This window comes from Tigriopus californicus, chromosome 5 (genome assembly GCF_007210705.1).
Source record: "Tigriopus californicus strain San Diego chromosome 5, Tcal_SD_v2.1, whole genome shotgun sequence".
NCBI lineage: Eukaryota > Metazoa > Arthropoda > Copepoda > Harpacticoida > Harpacticidae > Tigriopus > Tigriopus californicus.
Window position 1 is genome coordinate 1,751,191 of NC_081444.1, and position 26,491 is coordinate 1,777,681.

The following is a 26,491-nucleotide window of genomic DNA, read 5'->3' on the forward strand; positions in this document are numbered from 1 at the left end:
TTTATTAGTTCTGAAATAATGGCCTCCAGGATGATTTTGATTTATGGGACTTAGAAACAAGGCTCAATGAAGAACACATGCTGGGCGTGATTGGCCTTTTGGTCAGCAGACATTTTGATTTTATCGAGGAATGGCCTCCCCTCTTGGCGATCAGAATCGAAAGACAATATCACTTGAGTAATGGGTGAAAACAGAAAAAGTAAAGAGGAGACCTATTCAGTTTCGAAATCCAAACTGACGAATCGAGCTTAACACAGTAAACTTTCTCCTTTACAATTTGAGAATTATTGTGGTCAAGTTCCATTGCATTTGGTATGACGATAAGGTTCCATGTTTCTTCTCTTGTATTGTCAAATAGAAAAGTCACAGGATTCCCACTTTTGAGGCTAAGGGATGCCCGTTTTCCCAGGTTTTCCTGCCTCTTCCAGCCTCATCCTCGGCGTCTCCGTCGGGTTCCAAGTGGAAAGTTGAGGGTCTTTTGGGGGTGAAGATTGTTCCGTGTTCGCAGTTCTGGATGTCCGCTTTTGTGGAGTTCGTTGGACCGCTTCGCGAGAGGACCCCCAAAATAGGATGGAACAAGGCGATTCTGAGCAGTCGTGGAACAAGTGATGTGTCTCCAAGTAGAACCGATTGAACATGGAACATGGAAAGGTACGTGGAAATTAGGGCTCATTGCTTGGGGTATACTTTTCGTTTCCGTCGTAACGTGTCTAATTTTCGAATCAACACACTGAGAATCAAGCCAATGGCAATAATCGACATGACAAAGATCAGAACGGTGGAATCAATGGTCACGTGAGACACATGGACTTGAATTGGGTTGGACTCAGTCACGTTTTGCTTCATGATGATATTCCTCAGGATTCGACTTTAGTAACTTCCATCTGGTTTTGATCTTGATTGAGAGAGAAAAAGATCTGGGAACAAATTTCCTGTGAATCGTTAAAATCCGAGGTTAAAAAAGACTCATCTATCAAATATGTCACTAGGAGAACATGCTCTTCAGAAAAAAAGGAAGACAGCTCTTACGACCCCTTCCTTTTCTCTTTTTTTCTTGCAAATTGGAGTTAACCGCATGACATTTTCTAATCGTTGAAAAATTTATTTTATACAAATAGATTGTAGATCATTCTTATACATCTTCTTTTAGTTTTTTAGCCACAAAAACCTCGAGTTGGTTGACACATGGTGCTAAATTTTGCAGCTATCTAATCAAACCAATTTTTTGCATTATATCGAAATACAATGGTTTAGGTTGTTAGGGTCGAAGGGTTGAGGCTCGCCTGGCTAGCGAAGCCAGCTGTCAGATTGGTTGTCCGTCTGTGGGCGTGGTTCGCGTCTTAAAGTTTCCTTATGAAAGGTCTGGGCGAAGAATCGAATGGAATCGAGGGCATGTCTCATGCGTTAATCACTACATAACGTTTCCTCTCCATGGGTACTTAAAATGTTGTTAGATAACGAAATTCAGTTGACGATCAAAAAAGTATAAAGTGACACTTAAACCATACTTAAGGACACATCTGTAAAAATTTCACACATTAAAATTTCAAGAGCATATACCAAGCGGCTACGTAGTTATCGCAAGTTAATTGAATCATGTTTTCGTCAAAATTGGCCACCAAATGCGCTAACGGCCACTTCGTAATAATTGATGAACATATCCTTTTTTTTAAAAAATTTTTTCATCTCAGACAAGTAATAAATTATCTTTGTTATCTTATGGAATGCTATCTTGACTGAAAATAGTATAAGGATAAGGTCACTTGAAACAAATTGAAGACGCATATTTTCAAATAAATATTTCATGAATGTGCTAAACATACCTAATTGAGCATTTTGTTGCTATTTCGTTGAAATATGTGGCATTTTGAGGAAGTTCTTGTGGGTCAAATATGCACCAAGGTTTTAGGCACCCTTCAAATAAGAAATACTAACCGCTAAACAAATTCCAGCAATATTTTTGTGGAAACAATGGTGCAATATTTGTGGTTGCAATTTAAACTTTCATAACTAAAATATTTCCTTCAAATGTGTTTCAAGTGACTTGATATACAATTTTTAGCTAATAAAGCATCGCTTAAGGGAACAAAACTAATTCAAATGAGTGGTTGAGATCGCAAATGTATCTAGTATGTTCATGAAAGGTACTGACTGGAGCCTACAACTTGTAGCTTCCAATAGTTACTTTCATTTGCGCATGATATTTCTAATGAAATTGCAACAAACACATCTGATAATTTTGATATTCTATTCTGTTGTCTGATTGACCGTTTAATGTGATTTTAATGATATACTAATTTTACGGCTTCGAGCCAACTTTTTTAATAAAACAAGAAATATTCTTCTCGATTTGTTACCGTCTGAAATATCTTTAAAAGTAATGAAATATTTTCAATGCATTATAGGGAACGTGGTTGATAACAGGTAAAAAGCAAACATATTTTGGTCAAAATAGAATAAAACATAATGGCATGAAAAATTCAAAGGCACAGGTTTGTGAGTCAGGAATTAGTGTGGCAGGGCAGTTCACATGGCAGAGCAGAGAAGGCAAAGCTTTATTAACCCAGGTGCCATGGGTTCGAACCCCAGTGTCGGATGCGATTATACACCTTCTGTATTGTAGCTACTATTAAGAAGGTGAAAGTAGGAACAATCTGTCAACGAAGCTGAGTGATTTATTTTTGCATTTTAGCCTCTACCATCACGACCTTCATTTTTTTATCCAAAAGGCAGGTGTTTAATGGAAGGTTTGTCTTTTTTATAATCCAATTTATGATCTTATCATCATTTCGTTAATGCCTTTACTTCAAAAGAGCATGTGCACTGTTTCAAAAATACCAAGCTGGCCTAGAGACGAGAAAAATTATTTGTAAGTTTTCTTTCTCATGACCAATTTTTGTTGGTACAGGAAGTGTATGGTGAGTAAGAACCATCCATGTCGATCGGACTTGTACAAATTGGCAGTCGCTTCTCCCATAATCCCAATTTTCCAACCCTTCACAGACGGATTTAGTTATGTTTATTCCCGTTTGTAATGGGCTCATAAACTGGGTGGCCCTTCCAACACAGTTGAGCCATCATAGCAAGATGGTTCCTGGCCTCAGATGGGTTCTTCATCTCGAGATTTTATGGACAATTTTTCCCAAGGGACCTCTCTTTCTCTTTTCCTACCACATTTTGCACGAAACCAATGTACGGCGTACCGGTCAAAGTGATTCCAAGCTGTGAGATATGTTGATGAAAATGTCTAAGATGGAGTAATAATATGCTTGCCAAGACAACTATCGACTGCTCTCATCATCCCACGGGTAGTTACAGATTTCAGAATATTTGGTAACAGTAGATGATAATAATGGGAACAAGGAAATCGACGGCTTGACCAAAAGGACTTCTTTCCCTCGTCAGAGCCTCAAAAGTCCATCAAATCCCCCTTAAAAAGTTGGAGGTCGTGCCTGAAACACTTTGAAAGTGTCTCATATGGAGCCTGCCAAGAGGCCATCCCAAAGAGATGCGACACGATTTCATTCAATATTTCTCCTCCAACTGAAATTATATGTAAAACATTTTCCGTTATCTTGCAAAATTTACATGCCCGTTTCAATATTTAATCTCTTAGATTGTATAAAAACATAGTCAAAGAGTCCCAAATCATTGCCCTGCCTCTCAACGTTACCCTTGTAGATGGCCTCTAACCTCTGTTATCTAAAGCCAGGATTTTTATAGGCTGGTGACCAGAGACGGAATCATCGAACCTGTCACCCAAGCCTTCAGGGATCCGTGCACGAACGACTTGGCCCATATCAATGGGTGGGACTATCAAAGGCCATTTTCAAGGTCCATTTCACAAAATATCCATCACATTAGCATACGAGCATACCACTGACTGCTGGACAGACCCATACTACGGCCAGGCGTGAAAAAACTTGTGTCAGCTCCAGGGGGAAAATTCCCAAAGACCGCAGGGAACAGAGCAATTCCTCAACCCTATGGATCTTGGTGGTTCACGTGAGGAATACAGTTCTCTTGAACCAGCTCTATTGAGCTTCGGGAGTGTTAAACTGTTTGACACTTGTTTGGGTGCCATGGGCAGGCTTAATATGCAATAAAGTGTGGAACATGTGCCAAATCTTGACAAACCTTCAGACTGAGGGTCAAGGGCTGTTCCATACGAGGAATTCATGGAGCGCATACAAAGCACCATTTGCCTGAAAGGAAAAAAGGACCAACCCAATGAAAACGAAAGCCCCCAAAGGCGAAGGAAGGGAACGAGTAGGCTTTGCCATTCACCATGTTATTACACATCTGTCATAATTTTGCTGTGCTTGAGTGATTGTATCAGATCAAGTTCCCCCGTCAAGCACACAACTCACATATGCATTTTTGGACACTGGGAAATGATGATATATGAGGAATTTAGAGGCAAGAATGACTACGCACAGTACACTGTAGACTGTTCCATGCAAGGAAAGTCGCAGGAGACAGAGGGAGAACAGACCATAAGGGTTGGTTGGTTTCCTATGGAAAAAAATGACCATTTTTCTTGTCTGAAACCCTTGGATTCAAGTTTGGCAAGGGAGGCCAGAATGGTTCTCTGTGTGTTTTGGTTGTCCCCTCTGGCTAGACAAAAGGCGAATGTTTTTTTGACACACACTATCCGGTCCATTTATCCAAATGATCCGCCCTTAATCTGTGGAATGTTTCGCTGCTCAACTGAAATCACCAGCATATCCGATGAGGTGGACTCATGAAGATACTTCATATGGCAAAATTCAGTACAATGGTTTACGTGAGTGTGAGTCATTGTTTCTCACATCACCATTTTAAGGCAAATTTTTGGAAATAATTCCAAGAAAAGGGGCTCCATTCAAATGCTTGACACTTTTGCATTTTTGTGTTAATACAACAGAAACAATATTCTGTACCAAATAGCATATTTGATATGTAAGCTTCATTGGCTTCCAAAAAGTCTTTATCTTTAATTCTTAAAAAATGTCCTTCATCTCGCAAGGGTTAAATGTTATTCATTAGGAACCATTTGGACTCGTTACCTTTATGGGTACACTCCATTTTACCGCTTGGTCAGCTATTTTTTATAGATAAAGTTCTATTAAGACATGAAGTGGCTCAAATTTTGGAAGGATAATGGCTTTGATATGGGATAAACTAATAAACCAAATAGTTTGATTAATCATTTCATCGTTGTTCAAGGAGTTAAGATCACGATGTAAAAGCCAGCGTTATATCTTATTGTAGAGAGGGCTGACTTTACAGGCCAGAAGGTACATATGTTACATTCAAACTCCTCAAAATGAAACAAGTTTCGACCCAGTACACTAGGCTATGATATCAATGTTCATTGGTGAAGGATGATGACCAGAAGAGTTGACAAATCAAAAGATTATTTGAAACTGTAATCGCTAACTGTTCTCAAGGGTAAAAAATGAACATACCTTTTTAAACGATTAATTGGTTGCGACCAAAACTCTTTCAAAAAGAGATATAAGATCCATTTGGCTACGTGAAAAGATATGTATCATATACAAGTGAACAGATAGAAAACAACATCATCTGCTCTGCTCAACCTCGACCCAGAAAGTACCGCCTACTTTGACCCAAAATACTATTCATTCATCTTTCTCTTTCTCTGTGTTCCTCCCCTAGGTTTTGAATAAATAAGGACATCTGCAGTCAAAACAAAGAAGACTCTCTTCCTTCAACAATCGTGGATGATGTTCTCATAAAAAGCAACAAGGTCCCGCCCGTATCATCCCTTCCAACCTCACCACGCTCAATGAAGAGGTCCTCAAAAGGGAGGCCATAGTGCACACCACACAGAGGCCCAATTGACAACAATGGAGCCTAAGGGCGATACAACCGCGCCTTGGCCTTTGTCTCAGTAGCCCTCCAATAGCATCGACTACTCTGGTACTGCCATCAATTTCGGGACCATTGAATCTAAAGATGACTGCCTTCACCACCACTTCGCCGTGAAACGAGTAGGGACTTGAATCCTAAGATGGCTTTGGACTTGCTCTCTAGTGTGCGTTATCTGCTTAAAACGGAGGATATCAGTATCGATAATTGGATATTTCGGTTGCATTATCGAATCACGGTGCTCATCCTCCTGACCAGTTCCGCTGTTGGGGTGGCTAAACAATACTTTGGAGACCCAATTAATTGTCAGGTAAGTAGGGGGGTGGTCATTGATTGTCTCGTTTTCTTGGTTTGAGGAGGGTGCGAGGATGCGAGGGTGAACTGGGATATTGGGAAACGTCTCGGTTTTGAGTCTCAAGTTAGAGTTGAGAAAAGACGTCTGAGTCAGAATGATAATGTGACGATGCCGAGGGATTCATTGAGATTCAAGGCGACAAATGTTTCTCATTTACTCGGTGCATCAAATGAGTTCCATTCGCTATTCAAGCTCGACGCTCAGAAAGCAATCTCAAGCTGCAGAGATTTAAATCACGACACTCAAAGGGAATTTTAGCATACTCAAGTCGATCAATCTTTTGTCGGGTGGATCCGCATCAATAATTTACAACTTGGCCTCTGTCTCTACTTGACACAACAAATATGTGGGCCTATAAATAACGGGAATTGATAAGATGCTCCTAAATCTTGAAATTGAGGAAACGTTGATAGATAAACGCAGTTTTAGCATTGGCTGTTCGATAAACACTGACAAATGGAATATGTAAAATGTACACGTACCAAACTCAACTACATCACAAAAAGGCAGTAGATATTTTATTTTCAAGACTGATATGTGATATTGATTGTTTTCTTATTTTTTTTAGACTGCCAGTGGCGTGAGTTCGAAAGTGATGGACGATTATTGTTGGATCCATTCCACATTTCATGTCAGAAGCGAATATCAAGGCAACGTGGGTTGCATCTTGGACACTTCTCTGTCTGAGAACTCGGCCATCCATTTGGTGGCCTCCAACACTCCCGATACGGCCTTTTACCAATGGGTGCCCTTTACTTTGGTCTTCCAGGTAGCATTAGCGCTCGATCCATCCATGGATCATTGAAGGCCGGCCTTCTTCTTATCTTACATCCATGTTTTCGCTTCCCCTTTCCTCTGTTTCAGGCTCTTATTTTTTACATTCCGAGAAAGTTATGGAAATCCTTTGAAGGCGGTTTGATGGAAGCTTTCGGTAAGCGAAGGCCAGCAAATGATGGCCTTTCCATCAAGAATGGACGTGGACCAAGGAATAATCCTCGTTCACCTCTTTTTGCACACAGGATCGGACTCCAAACAAAGCTTGATGCTAAGCACCGTGGACGAAGTGTCCTTGGAGGATGTGGATTCGATCCTGGTCAGAGAGACCGTTGCCAAAAAGTACGCCAACTTCTTCCAAAGCACCCTTCATCATAACAACGGATACTTCTTACAGGTATCCTCTCCATTTTCTGTGCCTCTTCATACAAATTACAGTTGTGAAATAGCAATTAGGCAACATGGCAAAATTGCACAAGAAATACCCAGGATATGTTGATATCAAAAAGAAAAGTATAGCATTTTCAAAAGATGCTTCGGCAATTTGGCTTTTAATTCAGCATGTCATCATTTCCTTAAGTTGGAGTTCAGATCAAGGTTCGCAAATCAAAGTGTTATTTTCCTCAGGGTAGGGCTTTCAAGATTAAAACATCGAACAATTCTAACCTTACCGGAAGAAAAATGTCGAGACGATGGAAAACTTTGAATGAGGATTGCTTTTCAATAAAGAGATTGATATTGATCTTGTAAAAAATACCAACTCTTTGGACATGCTGATCCAAAAATGAACGTCCTCTTTCTTTATCTTTTTAAGCTTTTATACATCTTTTTACTCGATTCAAATTAGGGTAACTGTGCACATAAGAGTGTCCTTAATTTTTGGATTTGTTCTTAAAATTAACCCTCAAAAGTAGTGGGACCAGATCTAAGGGCTAAAATCAGTACTAAAAAGTATGCATTCAAAAAGCATGATTCTGCACGTGAGAATTTCATTGATGATATATGACCCCTTACGAAGGCCATGATTTGAAACTTCCGTTTCAAATCGAAGAACAATATAAATTTTGTTAAAATATTGACAAAACTTCAATGAAGTCATTTTATCATATTTTCATATCTTGAAGAGGTTTGATAAAAAGGATAGCTTTTGAAACAATCCATGATAATAAATGAGAAAAGTCAACTCTCCAGCGTAGTTCGTTCAAAAATATGTTTTTTACTCAGTAGACAAAACCACAATCAACGATCTTTGCTTTCTGCTAGAAATTGACCTTTTTTTTAACCCACATTTACTAGTATTTCATCTGTGAGGTGCTCAACTTCTTCATCGATGTGTTCAACATTTTCTTTACGGACATGTTCCTCGGGGGTCGGTTCCTTCGTTATGGTTCCCAAGTGATGAAGTTCTACATGCATTCTCATGCCGAACGCCGAGATTTGCCCAACCCAATGTGCACAGCCTTTCCCACCGTCACCAGGTGAGTTGCAGATCGGTTAACTAACGTGATTTGCGTCCAATTACCATTTCTGCCCTTGGGCACTTGAGCGAAAAATACCTCCTCCACTTGCTTGATTGCCTTGAGATTGATTAAGTATTGGGAAACTTTGAGCCATCTCATCCTTGACTCATTTACACGTAATGCGTCCCACAGTCACCGACCGGACTGAGAAGAGGGAGCTAATGAATGTTCCATCTTGCTCGACTTGAGCACCAAGAAGCTGGATGGATCCCACTCAAGTTTGGAACCAGCCAGATTGTTAGTGGATGTCCTGGGCTTGCTCTGGATTATTGGACGCCAGGAAACTTAATTATGATCTCGGTTGCAACTTCGTAGGGAACTCTGCCAACAACCCTTTCCGACTTGTACGAGGGTGGATCAATGAGAGACAATAGTCTGCTTTAGGATTTTGAACTTTTGGGAACTTTGAGTCTCTCGCTCGTGGAAAATGACTTGTAATTGACACATCTAAGAGTTTTTTTTTAAGGGCAATATTGTTTGGGAAAGCAAGAGGTCTTACGTGCTAGATTATTTGAGAAATTGTCATCTCCATACACTAAGGGTACTTCAGAAAAAAACGGAACAAGAAGCCCTGTGTTTGTAGCACTCCAATATGTATATAAGCCTAGTAAAAACATTTTCGATTCAGTTTCAAATAGATGTATCTTTTTTGGTTGAAAAGAGCCAAATATGTTTAAGGGGCTTTTTTCAGGATCAAAGCTTTTTTCGGGGCCCAGTTAATAGATATCCAATTATGCAGCCCTTTTTGATACACCTTGTACAACTATTTTATTGACTAAAATGGACCTGTATTATTCAGAACTGTCATAGAAATTACAATTGCATATTTGCGCATGAAGCTCAATTGTGAACAGATGGTACATTTTAAACACTTTTCCCGTTCTGCAATTTTTTGTGCACACTGAAGCCCTTTGAAAGTGGAAACTAATTTAGAATTAAGCTCTATGTTACAAACCCATCATAAAGTTTACCACCTCAAGTTTAACCACTAACGGATTTTGACAGCAACTTATTGTTTTCATGTGCACACTTTTACTTCTTTTACCAAGCTTCTAGTACATTTTTAAAAACACATGTCGCCTCATACGCTATGGCTGCTTCCTGCTTACTTTAACAACAGACGTGAAAAATGAAAAGAACAAACTGCCGCTACTTTATAAAATATAGCAGTAGACTAAATACATCCATCAGCGATTTTTTTGTCAAAAACAACAACAATAAAATTTATCTATGATTTGTAGCTCTTTTTAGCTATTCTCCTTTTAAAACAACATATTTTGATTTTTTACAATAATCTGGCAAGTTTTTTTCGAGCTTTTGGAAATAAAAAAAAAACACTCATTCCTTTTGCTCTCCTCCAATGCGTGGAGAAGAGCAAAAGGAACAAGTGTTTTGCAAGTTTGAAAAAAGCATGTTCAAACTGATTGAATAGAAAAAGATTTTTGCAAGCCATTTTATACATTATATCATGGTTCTTAATGTTTTGTCATGCAATACACTCGAATTCGCCACTTTGAAGCATCCTTGTTCTGTAGGGTTGGTCTGTGATTGCGAAGAAGACGTTTCGTTAAAAACTTTCCTTAGGGTCATCTAATGTTTAGACTCGGCGAAAAGAGCGCAGCAACAAATTCAACCGTAGGCGTTATGTTTCAATAAAATAGGTGAAGGTTTTAAACCTTATATGTGCTCTCTATCCCATGGGATAAACTAATGGAATACATGATATACGATGGTTTACCGCTTAAGCCATGGCATAATCCCAGCAAAGATAAAGGGTCTCAAGACAATAAAAGTCATAAAGAACTAATCTAGATTTGGTTAATATCCTTTGCAATCTTTTCAATCTTATTTATGCCCAGTTATGTAATTATCAGCGATATTGGGAAACGGTTTTATGATAGATGTAGACATTTGACCTGTACACCTTTTTCATTACAAATGCGTCCGTGGGTTTGAATAGGTCTGGACAATTTTCAAATATAAGTTTATTACTGTTACCTCCGTAAATTTCTTTGACCAGTTTCCATATTTTTTTTTTTTTACATTTGTCTTACTTTTTGCAGTTGTAGGACTGAGTGTAAAAATGCGAAGCCTCCGATGAAAATTATCAGACCTTACTTTAAAAGATAAACATTCGATGGTATATTCTCATGGATTGAAGCCATGGAGGAAGCTTTGCATTTCATTTAGGCTGGATAAAAAGCTGACTGGAGATGACTGGGCCAGATATTTGTCGAGGCCGTCCAAAGTGTTGCCCTTCTTTCCTTTGTGCCTTCAAAATCAGTCTCAATCCTCGAAGGAGAAGAAAACATTGTGATAAAGCAGAAATGAGATCTGTCCTCCTTCATTCCAGTTGCACGTTCCACAGTGTGGGAACAGCGGCCGGCGAGCAGAAATTCAATTCTCTGTGTGTTCTCTCGCTCAACATCATCAACGAAAAGATCTATTTGCTACTCTGGTTTTGGTTCTACTTCCTGACACTTCTCACCGGATGTCACCTTGTGTATAGGCTATTCGTCATTTTGATTCCATTCACGCGGTAAGTTAGGGTCTACATTAGGTTACAAAGATGAAACTTTTCCTTCGTAAGTTACTCGAGATCCAAATTTCAGGTCCTTTTTGCTCTTGGTTCGGGCTCGAATGTTTTCCACCTCAGACCGGAAGACGGTCCAAAGGATCCTGTCGAGATGCTATCTGGGTGACTGGTGGGTCTTGTACCAATTGGGACGGAATTCCAACACCCATTTCTACCGATATCTGTTGCGCTACTTGGAAAATACCATGTATGTCAATATCAGGAACGGAGAACATCCCCGGAAACGTCGTCTCCGCCAGAGGTCGTCCTCGCATCTGCGGGATGCCGAGGACGATTCCACCACGCCCTCTGGTGACGAGAAAAACGGCAGTGGAACTATGCGCCGGCGACCTCACGGAGGTCGAGCACACACCAAGATCGGAATGCCATATAATATCTAACCTTCATATCCAAGAATGTCCTTGGTCCGCACGTGCGGCCTAATAAAACGCCTCCAACCAACTGAATTCTTACTTGCGATTGATGCAACACAATAGATCCTCACGAGGTGAATGGGCACTTTACCTATTTAATGAAGCCTCACCTCAAAGCCCTTGATAGTTCTAATTTCCGAGCAAGGGTCTGCTGAAATGCCTAGATTCCCAGTAGCATTTTTCTTTCCTATATATAACTAGTGCAAGGATAATCTTTGGGAAAATACCTTTCAAAAAGCATCTCAGATTAGTTCTTGAGCAGGCATGGGATATTTGCGCAATTCATAGATAACCAATTTTCACCTTTTCGACAAAACCCCCCTGTAAAATGCCATGTGCGACCTCTTTCCTTGCTGAGGTGTTGATGAGAAAAAGAGCTATTTTATTTTACACATAAAAAAAAGATACATTACGTTCCATTTTTCGGAGAAGAATAAAAAGCTAAATATTTTGAAAGAAGGGAAAAGCTTTGGTCTAGAGATGAAACTTACAAGGTGGAAGCCAATTCAAAATGTCCTATGCCCCATTTTTGTCAAGATTGGTCCCGTTGGTCCATCTTCGGGCGCCATCTATGAGTGATGTTTCGAGACCAGGATTTCACGCCACAACAAGCGGTATTTATTAGCAACAAAAAATGGAAAGGGCTTGCCCTTGAGGTTTACTTCTTCTTCTTGCCCTTTTTATTGCCCCCGCCTGAGCTTTGCGGCACGGGTGCCGTATCTGCGGGCGTACCATGCGGCTTATTCAATCTGGATTTCAGTTGAGGAATGGTCTGTCCCAGATATTTGAGCACACTCTCCCGATCCGGGAAGTCCTTTCGCATGGGCGTGCCATCATCGTTCTTGAGCTGAATCCGAATCCGACCAAAGTACTCAAATTCCTTGGAGCGTTCCCTAGGGTAAATCTTGCGTTCAACAATGTGATTCCAGCCGTTACTAGCCAAGGCTTCTCGGATTTCCATGAAGGTCGGGTTCTCCACACATTGGTTTTTGGCAAGGATTCGCCCTTCTTGACGGCTTTTACACGCGTTCAGGTAAGCGGGATAAATGCACACCCATCGCTCTGGGTCAGAGTGGTTGAAATCCGGACTGAAATTGCGAAGAGGGGGTGGGCCCCGTTGGGCATGGGCATGGACTGGCTGAGGGGGATTCACTGGACCTGCCGCAGCCATGATATGGGGACAATCTTTTCCTGAATTTTTTATCTTGTGGTAGTTAGTGTCTTCGATTTTTGACCAACTGTCAGCTGATGCGGCGACGTGTCTCTGGGTAGTTCAGTCCTGCCAATTGAAGCGCATCATTCGAGGCCAGTTAGGGCTCCCAAGTAACCAAGCTTTTGAAGTTAGCTGGTAACAAGTGACCCTAGCGCTACTTAGCAGTTATGTCACTGTTAACAAAGTGATTAAAGCAGTAATTCTCTATCCAATGTATCATTCAACGTGAAGTAGGTTTCTTAGCAAAAGACAATTTAGGTAGTCTACAAATATCCTGCCAGGGATATTCCATAGCTATGGGTTGCATTTTCTGCCATCATTGAAAGATGCTGGGAATAACGAGCTCACTTCAACTGATGGGGCCTTTGAAATTATGCCGATTACTGTTTTTGAATGAAGACATGAATGAATTTGTTCAAGTTAAGACTTTTTCGCAATATACAACTAATTAGGCTTGTGTTTTACCAATATCAATACTTTTGCGACACTCACCAGTTCAGCAAATTTTAAGTGGTAATCGCTGCATGGTTGTGCTTGACCTTGGCTTCACCTATGGATTCAGGCTTCAACAGTAAGGAAACGTACTTTCCTGATTTTGACCCTGGAGGTGGCCGTTTGGCAGCGCTGCTCGTTTTTTTTCCTAGCAAGGTGACGGAACTTTTTTGAACAAAACTCACAATTGAAAATGCCAAGAAACAAAACAAAGGCGTCGAAAATGCACCATTGAAGGGGCATTGAAAACCAAGGGTATTAAGAGATAATGACTAAATATTTTGATTCGAACATGATGGTACCTTACCATTAGCTTTCGATGGGTTCAGAGGTTTGATACGCCAAAGAAGAGGTCTCCCTGATAAAAAAAATCCGCCGCACCTCCATCTATCGAGTAAAATCATCAACTTTCGGTCTTGCCATTATTCGCGCTCAATCCCTCTGATTATCCGCCGGTTTCAAGTTATTACTGCCCCAAAATGGGCGTGTGGGGATCGTTACGAGAATTCTTGAAGGAATACTTCTGGTTGCGGGTCCTAATCGGCGTGAGCCTGGTCATCTTGACCTTGATGGTGTGGCACTGGAAGCGGCGAAAAGACCGATTGGCCTATTTAAGAGAGCAATGGCGTTTGGCGGGTCAAAACGTGGTGGTTTTGCATCAATTTCCACGCGCTCGATTTTGCCCCAATCCGTCGCCCTTTTCCATCAAATTAGAGACCTTTTTGCGTATGACGGGCATTAAGTATGTCAACGATTTCGAGGAGTACTTAAGCCACAAGCAGAAGTGCCCTTGGATCACGGTCAACGGGAAAGATGTGGCCGATTCGCAACTAGCCATTCTCCACTTAAATGACATTTTGGACCGAAGTCCCTCCAAAGGGTTTAGTGGGCGTGACCAAGGGGCGGGTAATGCGTTCCGTATCATGTTGGAAGATCATTTCTATTGGGGGTTTGTGTTGGATCGCTGGATTTATCAGCGGGGATATCATGCCGTGGACAATTTTGAGCCCTTGCCCTTGCCCGTGAATGTGACTCGGCTGATGTTTAGATGGGCGGGGCGGCGACTTTTGGGCCAAGCTGAAGCTCATGGCATGGGACGGCACACCCAAGATGAGGTGGAACGATTGTGCTTGGGGGATTTGAAAGCCATTTCGGAATATTTGGGAGACAAACCCTTCTTGTTGGGCGACACGCCCACCGAGGTGGATTGCACGTTGTTTGGCTTTATGGTCATGATCTTTCATTGCTCGCAAGATGATTTAGTGTATAGGACAGAGACCAAAGACAAGTGGAACAACCTATTTCTCCACATGGAACGCATGAAAGAAAAGTACTGGCCAGATTGGGACGAGGTTCAGAACAAAAAGTGATCTATCCATGGGATACTTGAAAGTCTCGTAAATAAACGCATGTGCTCAAACAATACTCAATTCGTAAGTAATGATATGATATAATGTGTGATAATGATTAATTTTGCTGAGACGGTGAAGAACGTGGAGTGAAAAGAGCGGAACTTTTTCTAATCTCTACGCATTATGTGCATGATTTTGCCATTTTTGCATTGGTAACACTTTTGCTCATACTATTTAGTTTTCCATTGATTTTACCTCCTTACTTTGAAATTGTAAAAAAATACCGACAATATGCAAAACAAATCTATTCCACTATTTCATGGTTATTGCATCCTTTAGTTTTCAAATGACTTTTCCTTTGAAAGACGTGACTGATTTCTTGCATTTTGGACAGGACAACCCTTCAAGGTTAAGTCTTGATAGCCTTCAAAAACACATTGCTCTAAACTTTTATTCCCAGATCATGCCCAAACTATTCAATGAAGGAAAGATTTACTTCCATTCCTATGGTATGCTTATTCATACACGCATTTAATATTGCATGATGTAACCACACATGTTTTGCCTTGACGCAAACTGCTTTTGTTCAAAGCACATAATAAAGTAATACGAGTTCATTTAGCAGCCTAGTATGCGTGAACTCCCTTGGCTTTTGTAGTGTGGCGCGCTTGAAATACAAAAGAAGGTCTGCTAAAATAATTCCGTAGAGTTGAGTGCTAAATTTTTTGAAGTTTGCCCTTGAAATTTTGCTTATGCCATTATTTTTGTTACGTCATTTGCCTGCTACTGACCCTTGCAAAAAGAATAATTGTCCGCGTTTTTTATGTATTTCATTGCATGTTTTTGCCTCCTTTTGTTGCTTTTTCAATTGCATTTCAGCCAATTTCTTGTGCATTAATTTGGTGGACTGCTCTGCTCATCATTATCGGCATTGATTTTTCAATCTCAAAGATTTTGTAAAATATTTCATGCCTGAAGCTTCTGCCACCGTATCTTGGCATCGCATCAATGCTACAGTTAAAGAGAATGGCTGATATTGAGGCTCTCTTCCATATGTGTAGGAAACAATTGTTGAGGTGGATAGCGCTGTTTGTGATTGCTATAATGGCTTACGTTACTTATCGTTCAGACAAATTGCTTAACAAAGTCCCCTACGAGACCAAATTTAGGGACCTCACTCATTCAACACATGGAATGGACGAGAGAGCGAGACTTGAAAAAAAAACACCTAGGAACACTCTCTGGCTTAATGACGGAATTGAAAACACATAAAATATATTTAGGGTATAACAAAGCATTTCGACATATAACAAAGCTTTATCCATCTCTGGGTTTCTGACCTTTCATTCGATACTCTTCGGTGGATTCCCGGAGGCCGTAGCTAAAGTAGATCAGAAATCCGATGGTCATCCACACACCTAATCGGATCCAAGTCTCAAAGGGCAGCTTTAGCATCAGGTACATATTGATAAAGATCGACGCTCCCGGGAGATAGGGTACCAAGGGAACCTTGAAGGATAATACTTGGGACGTCTTTGGTTGAAGGCTCAAACAAATGAGGCAAGTGATCAGCAGAAAGGTCAAAAGACCAAAAGTGAGCATAACGAAAACGCTGGAAAAGTTGGCATGGCTGCACAAAAAGGCCGTTATGGCCGACAATACAGAGAAGATCACAGTTAAGTGGCTGGCCAGAGCGGAAGAAACTTCATCGGGGATGGGCTGCTGGTTGGAGTTCAACAAAGATTGGAACAGATTGAGGTTGACAGGGGAGCCTTTCGGTTTGGACAGGTTCAAATCGTCAATGTCTTCGGATCGGCAATACACGATCTCTTCGTCGTCCGTAGAATCATCGAGGCCAGCGGTGAAGGCGCCGTTTGAAGTAATGTTTTGAGTGTCCGGAATGGTGTCTAAGGGCATATACTCTTGGGACGATCCAAGACCAGGAATATCCTGATATCTGAAGAAAAAAATGATCAGTTCGCGCGCCTATTTTCAAAACCTTGCCCATGCAAATCTAATGAATGTAGATAGATATGTACATCCTTAGTCGAACTTTCTGCCTAAAGAAAAACGAAAGAGTGTAAAAACCCGTGAGCATAAGTCTTAATTCTTTCGTTTGGCTATCACCTTATAGTTTTACTCGGCAAATATTGGTTGAGTGTTTTCTTTTTCAAGGACCAAATGCTTTTGGGAATGGTAAAAACCTTTTTAGTCTTTTCCATGGTTTAACAGTCAATGTGCTTGTTAATGTTCATTCATTCCTGAAACACTAAAGTTCATGTTCGCATTTTGAAGTATGCTGAAATTGCAATATAGGATCGTTGTAAAAGAATTGGAAACAAATATAAGCATTCAACTTATGGTTCATTTCACGGTAAAAGTTAATTTTAGCAAGTTTACACTCCCCAAAGAACATGATTTAAATAAAGAAAATTGCTGGAAATGAATTAGATGTTCCACTGAAAGTAGCAATAATTGTTAAGTTATTATTTTTTCTTCAGTGTAATGATAGGGCAGCTTTGAAACTTTGACATGGAATAGCGGTTTTCGCAAAATTCCTCCATGGAGGACCATAAACTAATCAAGTCCCTCTAAAATTCTCAGTTGAGCTTAGTTTAAGCTACAAAATCGCGGAAAAAGTGCTGGACCCAAATATGGTGAAAATAGATGAAAACTCAACTAAACTTATAAGTGGACTAACTTTCCGACCTCTAGTAACAACGGTACCTTACCTCAGCAGAATAACGCAAGCAGAGACAATCGTGTAGGCCATTAACGTTCCGATCGACATCATATCCACGAGGTTCTTCAGGTCAAATAGGGTGGTCATCAAGCCCACAAAGAGTCCCGAGCAAACGGTGGCTCGTAAAGGGGTCTGATATTTTGAATGAATATTGGCCAAGGAGCGAAAAATGAGCCCATCTGAGGCCATGGCGTACAAGACCCGAGGCAGTGGAAAGAGGGCGCCAACCAATGACGTGGAGAGTCCAAATAGAGCGCCAAAAGAAATCATGGTGCCAAAAAACTCCCAGTGCACGAAATGGAAGGCAAAGGGAAGCGGAGCATCTGGATCTTGCAAATAGTAGGGTACCTAAGATGGGTGAATTTTTGCTCAGAAGGCAGGCAATCAAATCATCATACTTTTGTCAATTGTCCGTGGCTTACCATTAGTGTCAAAACGGACGAGACTCCGAAATAAGCGATAAAAATGCAAGTCAAGGAGAGAACAATCGCCAGAGGAATTGACTTTTGCGGGTTCTTGGCCTCTTCTCCACTGGTGGCAATGGCATCGAAGCCCACATAGCCGTAGAAGCAGGTGGCGGCTCCAGAGAGAGTTCCAACCACACCAAAGGGGAAAAAACCGCCCTCATCAATTTCCCGCTTGGGCAAATTCCAATTATGGATGTCGGCCTTGAACAGTCCTATGGATAGGGATTTATGAAAAAAAAAATGAATATTTCAGCTCCATCATATCAGGTTGTCTCGCTGACCCTTCCTTATTTCCTACAATAACCTGAAGTGCTGTATCTCGAAATGTAATTAATGACAAATATCAAACATTCCTTCATGGGAGCAAAATTGAACATAATCATAAAGTAAGCTCTAACGTGATCTCATCCTTTGTAAATTTCTATGTCATCAATGGTCCCAAGTGGACCAAAATCACAAAGAAAAAGAAATGTTCCTATCCATTTGACGAAACATTTATGTTAGTTATGTGACACATACCAAAAACGGTGACGGCGACGACCAGGCTGAGGTTGAGACAAGTGAACACGTTGTTGAAGCGTGTCGATTCTTTCACGCCCACCGAGAGAAGAACGCTCAGAAAAAGGGTGATGGTCAAAGCGCAGAGATCCGGATAGGATGACAGGAACGGAACATCCATTGGCAAATAATACCGGAACGCAGTTTGCATGGATTTGTTCATCAAGCTGTCCAGATAACCGCTATAAGCCCTGGCCACACTGGCAGTGCCTAAATTGAGGGCACAATTCTGTATTCTATTATGAAATTTTATAATGACTCGGACCGGTCAATATTTGGAAAAATGAGTATTCCAGAATTGTCTGCACCTTTATTGCAGTTGGTAAGTTAGGCATATCGAGGGTCTTCGAATTGGGTTTCTCAGTCGTTGCCACAAGTGTAAAAAATTTTGCTCTTTCTTGACAAACCCTTAGAATTTATGCACCTTAAACACCTTTTCTATGCAATGCAAAAAATAGCTTGTACAATTTATCTGAACCTTTCAATACTTGTATTTTTGCCGAGTTTGCTACGAGTTTATTTGCAATTTGGGGTGCAATTTTGGCCAATTATCATGTCCGTGAAGGTCACTATTGTCTGCATTTTGGCCGGGGCCATCAATTCATTCAAAAAAAGAAAAATGAAAATCATTCAAAATGGTACCTTACCAATGGCATATTCCAAAATGAGGTTCCATCCGATGACAAAAGCCACAAACTCGCCCACAGTAGTGTAACTGTAGACATAAGCAGATCCGGCTTTTGGAACACGCGCTCCCAATTCAGCATAACAAAGACCGGAAACAGCTGATGCGACGCCCGCAATGAAAAAGGACAGCACAATCGAGGGTCCAGCCACATCTTTGGCCACAGATCCTGATAGCACATATATTCCCACGCCTAAAACAAATAGCTAAATCATGAGAGAGACATTGATAACAACAAAATGATAATAATAATAATAATAAACATAAAATAACATAACTACATTTTTTGGGATAGATTGTAAAAATTATGAGAAGGACGTGGACATTATCGGGTGCAAATACATGTTTTTTTCTTATGTCTAGCGAAAGGCTTCATCAAATAGTCAAATGACTTTAGTCGGGGAGAATTATTCCAAGCTGAAAATGAATGAGATAATAACGTCTATTGAGTAGCCCTGAGGGCAAGATAATGGCTTGCTTCCGTAATATTCAACCGTTGAAAGCAACAAAAACCATTAGGATGCCTATATTTCCATGGCTTTTTGATTTATTTACCATGCATATATCTGACATCTTACCTAATGTGGCACCAATTCCTAATGCGGTCAAGTCAAATGTGCTCAGACAGCGGTCCAATTTTGAGGCGCCAAAATTTTTGGGATCGATATGTTTTTTTCTGGCGAGTCGTTGGCAAAATCCGATTTTGTCTGAATTAGAACGCCCAGTCTCGTCAGCAGTCATCCTATATCAAGAATGGAAATGTTGTTCATTTGTTAAGCCAACTATTCCTCTTTCCGGAACACTTGTTCATCGACATTTGCAAGTGTATTGGTACAGTTTTATTAGGAGACGACTATTTGCCTCATCGTGAATCAAAAAACATTTATTGACCACACAGAGTTCCAGGTTGTTCTTTTAACTTATTAATCTTTCGTTTGTATTGTAGCTATCGGGAAAATAATAGGATGGTAGAAAAAAAAATCTTCATTGAGATCTAGTTCTAGTTCACTGGTCCACCTTTCAATCTTGACTGATGGATCTCAAAGCCTTTTTCGTTCCAAGCATTCCTCTGTGCGCCGACATTCCTGGGAACCACCAGAAGCCTTCAGAAATGAACTCTTTTATGGTGGAGAGTCTTCCTTTCTCAACAGTTATTTGTGAAGCTATTTATGGGCTTTAATATAAGGCATATGCCTTGTTTATATTTCAAGTTGCTATAACGAACATTTCTTCAGAGCCGAGCGCAATTGTTTGAACAGGTGGCGTTACACCGTTACCCTTGGCAACACGACCTCGTAAGCAATATTCAAATCGATGTAACCTTTGACCTCGGTCTCGCAACCTTTATCACAACTCAGCAAATATGCCCAATTCATCTCTTGCCCCAATCACTTCAACTCACATCCCACTTTAATTAGGCACATAAGCTTCAACAATGTTGGACAAAGCCGAACTGCGGAAACGCATCATTCGATGGCTGGAAGACAATCGCGGCCTCATCCTGACCGTGATCGGCCTTCCGGCCAGTTTCTTGTTCGATTTGGTGTTCCAAGTTCGGAACTGGTGGTATCGGAGATTTCTATCCTCCCCCAGTCAACACGATGATCGAGTCCGAGCCATCCAAAGACAGGTCCGAACCTGGGCCCAAGGGGACAAGAGCAAGAAAATGTGCACAGCCCGACCCAACTGGTTGAGCTTGTCCACCACGTTCTTCAACAAGAATGAATGCCACAAGGTCTCTGTGCCTCTCTACGACATCCTCAGTCTCAACGAGGACAAGATGACGGTTCGTGTGGAGCCCATGGTGTCTGTGGGCGATATCACCCGTTTCCTTATCCCCAAGGGCTACACATTAGCCGTGACATTGGAAATTGCCGATGCCACTTTGGGCGGTTTAGCCATGGGCGTGGGAATGACGACCTATTCCCATAAAGTGGGATTGTACCAAGAGGCAGTGGTGGCCTATGAAGTGGTCATCGCCGATGGGTCGGTGGTTCGGGCCACACGAGACAACGAGTACGCCGATCTCTACCATTGCCTCCCTTGGTCCCATGGGACATTGGGCTTTTTAGTGGGATTGGAACTCCAGATCATCAAAGTCAAACCGTATGTTCACATGAAGTACATTCCGGTTCACGGTCAGAAAAAGTATTGCGATAAGATTCGCGAGCTCTCCGGAGCCAATGATGCCACAAAAGAAACCCCGGATTACTTGGAAGCCACGGTTTTCTCGAAAGAAAAGGCTGTGATCATGGCCGGTACCTTCGCCGATGTTCAAACCACGAAAGATCGAGCCAAGATCAATCACGTGACCAAGTGGTACAAGCCTTGGTTTTACAAGCACGTGGAAAGTTTTCTGGACCAAGGCGAGTCCGAGGAGTTCATCCCTTTGCGCGAGTATCTCCTCCGACACGACAAGGCCATCTTCTGGGTCTTAGAATCCATGATCCCCTTCGGCAATCACCCGCTATTCCTCCTCTGTTTGGGCTGGATGTTGCCCCCCAAACCGGCCTTCATGAAATTCACCACCACGCCTGCCGTTCGTGCCATGACTTTCACCAAACAGGTCTTTCAAGATATCGTTCTCCCCATGAACAAACTGGAGCAACAGATCGACATCAGCGAACGACTCTTCGACACCTATCCCATACTCATCTACCCTTGCCGAATCTATGACCACGGAGGCCACGGGGGTCAACTTCGACCTCCCAGACCCGACCAGAAATGCCCCAATGACTCCACTTGGGGCATGTTCAATGACTTGGGCGTCTACGGAGTGCCCAAGAAGGTCCGAGATAAGCAACGCTTCGATGCCGTCAAGGCCATGCGAGAGATGGAGAAATTCACCCAAGAGGTCGGAGGCTATCCGTTCTTGTACGCGGACATCTTCATGACCCGATCCGAATTCGAAGCCATGTTCGACTTGAGCTCTTATGAGCGGGTTCGCGTCAAATACGGAGCCAACGCGGCCTTCCCTCATCTGTATGATAAGGTCAAGCCCGAGATAGATGTGGTCAAAGTTGGTCGAGAATACATGGACCCATTGTAAGATGGATTTTGATGCCACTCACCGGAAATAAGATGCCATTGCTTTTGAGAGGTGGCGAGCGAATCCTTGGATAGATGTTTATGTTAGAAATAGGTAGTCATTATTCATGTCAAGCTTAAAAGATTTGTGCGAAACAGCTGGAACGGAACCATCCACAAAACCACTACACAAATGGTTTACATTAAGTGGACTAGCAACAAACAGCCATCAGCAATCAGCTGGTTGGGTTGGGTTGGGAAGGATATGTGAGACACGTTACAAATGTCAAGGACTCCGACGGGATTACTCGGATTTGGAAGGGATTGAAACGGGGAATCTAAGGGTTGTGAATGAGCATTCATGTGCTAGTGATGGATTATGTTCTGGATAAAAGTTTTGATGATCGGACCAAATGTAATCGTTTGTTCTTTTTATCTCCTATCGAATCGTTGAAGAGTTTGCTCCGTTATATTGCCATTTTATATCAACCAAACCTCTTAAATGGCGTTTGCATGTCCAGAGTTACGTGCTTCCTGTTTTCTAGGCTGCGTTCTTACACAGCACGGTGATACCTCAAATTAATGTATCATTTCACTTGTTATTTCAAATTTGGTTATTAATTCAATTGAAATGTCATAATCATATATCGAACACATGCTTAAATATTACACTTCAAAAGTTAGAAAATATATTTTTTGCTGACCAAATGAAAGTAAAGCATTATGTATATAATTTTTACAAGTATATGGTATGAGCTAAAAGTGATGTCTGATATCACAAAAAATCTATTAGAAACATACAATCATAGTTTTTAAATGCAAATTGATTAAATGTGGGATTAGAGTTTGACGAAACTCTGGTAACGGTGAATAAAATAGTATGCAGTACCGAGAAACTAAATAATTCAAAAAAGTTGAAATCGAAACCGTGTGATTAATCGTTAAATGTAGAAAATATTTGAAACACATACATAGGTAGAGTAATTTNTATCGGGAAAATAATAGGATGGTAGAAAAAAAAATCTTCATTGAGATCTAGTTCTAGTTCACTGGTCCACCTTTCAATCTTGACTGATGGATCTCAAAGCCTTTTTCGTTCCAAGCATTCCTCTGTGCGCCGACATTCCTGGGAACCACCAGAAGCCTTCAGAAATGAACTCTTTTATGGTGGAGAGTCTTCCTTTCTCAACAGTTATTTGTGAAGCTATTTATGGGCTTTAATATAAGGCATATGCCTTGTTTATATTTCAAGTTGCTATAACGAACATTTCTTCAGAGCCGAGCGCAATTGTTTGAACAGGTGGCGTTACACCGTTACCCTTGGCAACACGACCTCGTAAGCAATATTCAAATCGATGTAACCTTTGACCTCGGTCTCGCAACCTTTATCACAACTCAGCAAATATGCCCAATTCATCTCTTGCCCCAATCACTTCAACTCACATCCCACTTTAATTAGGCACATAAGCTTCAACAATGTTGGACAAAGCCGAACTGCGGAAACGCATCATTCGATGGCTGGAAGACAATCGCGGCCTCATCCTGACCGTGATCGGCCTTCCGGCCAGTTTCTTGTTCGATTTGGTGTTCCAAGTTCGGAACTGGTGGTATCGGAGATTTCTATCCTCCCCCAGTCAACACGATGATCGAGTCCGAGCCATCCAAAGACAGGTCCGAACCTGGGCCCAAGGGGACAAGAGCAAGAAAATGTGCACAGCCCGACCCAACTGGTTGAGCTTGTCCACCACGTTCTTCAACAAGAATGAATGCCACAAGGTCTCTGTGCCTCTCTACGACATCCTCAGTCTCAACGAGGACAAGATGACGGTTCGTGTGGAGCCCATGGTGTCTGTGGGCGATATCACCCGTTTCCTTATCCCCAAGGGCTACACATTAGCCGTGACATTGGAAATTGCCGATGCCACTTTGGGCGGTTTAGCCATGGGCGTGGGAATGACGACCTATTCCCATAAAGTGGGATTGTACCAAGAGGCAGTGGTGGCCTATGAAGTGGTCATCGCCGATGGGTCGGTGGTTCGGGCCACACGAGACAACGAGTACGCCGATCTCTACCATTGCCTCCCTTGGTCCCATGGGACATTGGGCTTTTTAGTGGGATTGGAACTCCAGATCATCAAAGTCAAACCGTATGTTCACATGAAGTACATTCCGGTTCACGGTCAGAAAAAGTATTGCGATAAGATTCGCGAGCTCTCCGGAGCCAATGATGCCACAAAAGAAACCCCGGATTACTTGGAAGCCACGGTTTTCTCGAAAGAAAAGGCTGTGATCATGGCCGGTACCTTCGCCGATGTTCAAACCACGAAAGATCGAGCCAAGATCAATCACGTGACCAAGTGGTACAAGCCTTGGTTTTACAAGCACGTGGAAAGTTTTCTGGACCAAGGCGAGTCCGAGGAGTTCATCCCTTTGCGCGAGTATCTCCTCCGACACGACAAGGCCATCTTCTGGGTCTTAGAATCCATGATCCCCTTCGGCAATCACCCGCTATTCCTCCTCTGTTTGGGCTGGATGTTGCCCCCCAAACCGGCCTTCATGAAATTCACCACCACGCCTGCCGTTCGTGCCATGACTTTCACCAAACAGGTCTTTCAAGATATCGTTCTCCCCATGAACAAACTGGAGCAACAGATCGACATCAGCGAACGACTCTTCGACACCTATCCCATACTCATCTACCCTTGCCGAATCTATGACCACGGAGGCCACGGGGGTCAACTTCGACCTCCCAGACCCGACCAGAAATGCCCCAATGACTCCACTTGGGGCATGTTCAATGACTTGGGCGTCTACGGAGTGCCCAAGAAGGTCCGAGATAAGCAACGCTTCGATGCCGTCAAGGCCATGCGAGAGATGGAGAAATTCACCCAAGAGGTCGGAGGCTATCCGTTCTTGTACGCGGACATCTTCATGACCCGATCCGAATTCGAAGCCATGTTCGACTTGAGCTCTTATGAGCGGGTTCGCGTCAAATACGGAGCCAACGCGGCCTTCCCTCATCTGTATGATAAGGTCAAGCCCGAGATAGATGTGGTCAAAGTTGGTCGAGAATACATGGACCCATTGTAAGATGGATTTTGATGCCACTCACCGGAAATAAGATGCCATTGCTTTTGAGAGGTGGCGAGCGAATCCTTGGATAGATGTTTATGTTAGAAATAGGTAGTCATTATTCATGTCAAGCTTAAAAGATTTGTGCGAAACAGCTGGAACGGAACCATCCACAAAACCACTACACAAATGGTTTACATTAAGTGGACTAGCAACAAACAGCCATCAGCAATCAGCTGGTTGGGTTGGGTTGGGAAGGATATGTGAGACACGTTACAAATGTCAAGGACTCCGACGGGATTACTCGGATTTGGAAGGGATTGAAACGGGGAATCTAAGGGTTGTGAATGAGCATTCATGTGCTAGTGATGGATTATGTTCTGGATAAAAGTTTTGATGATCGGACCAAATGTAATCGTTTGTTCTTTTTATCTCCTATCGAATCGTTGAAGAGTTTGCTCCGTTATATTGCCATTTTATATCAACCAAACCTCTTAAATGGCGTTTGCATGTCCAGAGTTACGTGCTTCCTGTTTTCTAGGCTGCGTTCTTACACAGCACGGTGATACCTCAAATTAATGTATCATTTCACTTGTTATTTCAAATTTGGTTATTAATTCAATTGAAATGTCATAATCATATATCGAACACATGCTTAAATATTACACTTCAAAAGTTAGAAAATATATTTTTTGCTGACCAAATGAAAGTAAAGCATTATGTATATAATTTTTACAAGTATATGGTATGAGCTAAAAGTGATGTCTGATATCACAAAAAATCTATTAGAAACATACAATCATAGTTTTTAAATGCAAATTGATTAAATGTGGGATTAGAGTTTGACGAAACTCTGGTAACGGTGAATAAAATAGTATGCAGTACCTAGAAACTAAATAATTCAAAAAAGTTGAAATCGAAACCGTGTGATTAATCGTTAAATGTAGAAAATATTTGAAACACATACATAGGTAGAGTAATTTTTAATGTGCATAGTAAAATATTGCTAATTCCACAACTGAAATGAATTTGAAGTAACATTATTGATCACTCTTAGATTTTAAAGAAATATGTTACAATATCATCGACAAACTCGAAAAGCTTCTGAGCACCTGCACATACCGAAGAAATACCAATTGATTTTGAATATATGTTTAATGCTATTTTCCAGTTTAAGTACATCATCCATAAAACTATTATCTTTAGAGATTAAATGGCCGGTTATTTTTAGCTTAAACTAGGACATCAGCCAAGTAACACTTTTAGGGATTTTTATACCAACAATTCTAGCAATAAAACGGAGAAAAGCGAAACGGCAAGCTCTATCATTGGGGTCCGAAATATGACCGT

At 41.5% G+C, this 26,491-nt stretch overlaps 6 protein-coding genes across 7 annotated transcripts; 4 read left to right on the plus strand and 2 right to left on the minus strand.

Moving 5' to 3' along the window:
- The first annotated feature begins 361 nt into the window (after positions 1 to 361).
- Positions 362 to 11,580, plus strand: LOC131880959 (innexin inx2-like). Of its 2 annotated transcripts, XM_059227691.1 has the most exons (8): positions 362 to 651; positions 5,662 to 6,184; positions 6,798 to 6,998; positions 7,094 to 7,160; positions 7,249 to 7,400; positions 8,300 to 8,481; positions 10,877 to 11,062; positions 11,136 to 11,580. In XM_059227691.1, the coding sequence occupies exons 2-8, from the start codon at positions 6,017 to 6,019 to the stop codon at positions 11,497 to 11,499; spliced, it is 1,320 nt and encodes a 439-aa protein (XP_059083674.1). In that variant the 5' UTR covers positions 362 to 651; positions 5,662 to 6,016; the 3' UTR covers positions 11,500 to 11,580. The 2 variants fall into 2 exon arrangements, with proteins under 2 accessions (XP_059083674.1, XP_059083675.1); XM_059227692.1 differs by lacking the exons at positions 362 to 651; positions 5,662 to 6,184 and adding an exon at positions 6,628 to 6,735 and having other exon boundaries at positions 11,136 to 11,579.
- A 547-nt stretch (positions 11,581 to 12,127) lies between these two features.
- On the minus strand, positions 12,128 to 12,796 carry LOC131880960 (signal recognition particle 19 kDa protein-like). The gene has a single exon (XM_059227693.1). It carries the CDS (start codon positions 12,701 to 12,703, stop codon positions 12,191 to 12,193), a length of 513 nt encoding a protein of 170 aa, XP_059083676.1. The 5' UTR covers positions 12,704 to 12,796; the 3' UTR covers positions 12,128 to 12,190.
- Positions 12,797 to 13,609: 813 nt separating this feature from the next.
- LOC131880019 (failed axon connections-like) lies at positions 13,610 to 14,662 on the plus strand. The gene has a single exon (XM_059226516.1). It carries the CDS (start codon positions 13,717 to 13,719, stop codon positions 14,605 to 14,607), a length of 891 nt encoding a protein of 296 aa, XP_059082499.1. The 5' UTR covers positions 13,610 to 13,716; the 3' UTR covers positions 14,608 to 14,662.
- Positions 14,663 to 15,831: 1,169 nt separating this feature from the next.
- On the minus strand, positions 15,832 to 22,460 carry LOC131880017 (high affinity cationic amino acid transporter 1-like). The gene is made up of 7 exons (XM_059226514.1): positions 22,114 to 22,460; positions 19,621 to 19,784; positions 19,005 to 19,235; positions 18,319 to 18,567; positions 17,755 to 18,011; positions 17,322 to 17,680; positions 15,832 to 16,546 (listed from the first exon to the last, which is right to left on the minus strand). The coding sequence occupies exons 1-7, from the start codon at positions 22,128 to 22,130 to the stop codon at positions 15,907 to 15,909; spliced, it is 1,917 nt and encodes a 638-aa protein (XP_059082497.1). The 5' UTR covers positions 22,131 to 22,460; the 3' UTR covers positions 15,832 to 15,906.
- LOC131880018 (delta(24)-sterol reductase-like) lies at positions 20,359 to 22,139 on the plus strand. Its single transcript, XM_059226515.1, has one exon. The coding sequence runs from the start codon at positions 20,478 to 20,480 to the stop codon at positions 22,089 to 22,091; it is 1,614 nt and encodes a 537-aa protein (XP_059082498.1). The 5' UTR covers positions 20,359 to 20,477; the 3' UTR covers positions 22,092 to 22,139.
- A 966-nt stretch (positions 22,461 to 23,426) lies between the features above and the next one.
- Positions 23,427 to 25,207, plus strand: LOC131880020 (delta(24)-sterol reductase-like). The gene has a single exon (XM_059226517.1). The coding sequence runs from the start codon at positions 23,546 to 23,548 to the stop codon at positions 25,157 to 25,159; it is 1,614 nt and encodes a 537-aa protein (XP_059082500.1). The 5' UTR covers positions 23,427 to 23,545; the 3' UTR covers positions 25,160 to 25,207.
- Positions 25,208 to 26,491: the final 1,284 nt, after the last annotated feature.

Bases quoted from the DNA above. Each gene is read 5' to 3' on its own strand.
- LOC131880020 (XM_059226517.1), top strand. From the start codon at position 23,546: ATGTTGGACAAAGCCGAACTGCGGAAACGCATCATTCGATGGCTGGAA.
- LOC131880019 (XM_059226516.1), top strand. From the start codon at position 13,717: ATGGGCGTGTGGGGATCGTTACGAGAATTCTTGAAGGAATACTTCTGG.
- LOC131880017 (XM_059226514.1), bottom strand. The intron at 19,236-19,620 runs GTAAGATGTCAG...TATTTGTTTTAG, and splicing joins AGGAATTGGTGCCACATTAG to GCGTGGGAATATATGTGCTA. The intron at 16,547-17,321 runs GTAAGGTACCGT...TTTTTTCTTCAG, and splicing joins GCTTGCGTTATTCTGCTGAG to ATATCAGGATATTCCTGGTC.
- LOC131880018 (XM_059226515.1), top strand. From the start codon at position 20,478: ATGTTGGACAAAGCCGAACTGCGGAAACGCATCATTCGATGGCTGGAA.
- LOC131880959 (XM_059227691.1), top strand. From the start codon at position 6,017: ATGGCTTTGGACTTGCTCTCTAGTGTGCGTTATCTGCTTAAAACGGAG. The intron at 7,161-7,248 runs GTAAGCGAAGGC...TTTTGCACACAG, and splicing joins CGGTTTGATGGAAGCTTTCG to GATCGGACTCCAAACAAAGC. The intron at 7,401-8,299 runs GTATCCTCTCCA...CACATTTACTAG, and splicing joins ACAACGGATACTTCTTACAG to TATTTCATCTGTGAGGTGCT.
- LOC131880960 (XM_059227693.1), bottom strand. From the start codon at position 12,703: ATGGCTGCGGCAGGTCCAGTGAATCCCCCTCAGCCAGTCCATGCCCAT.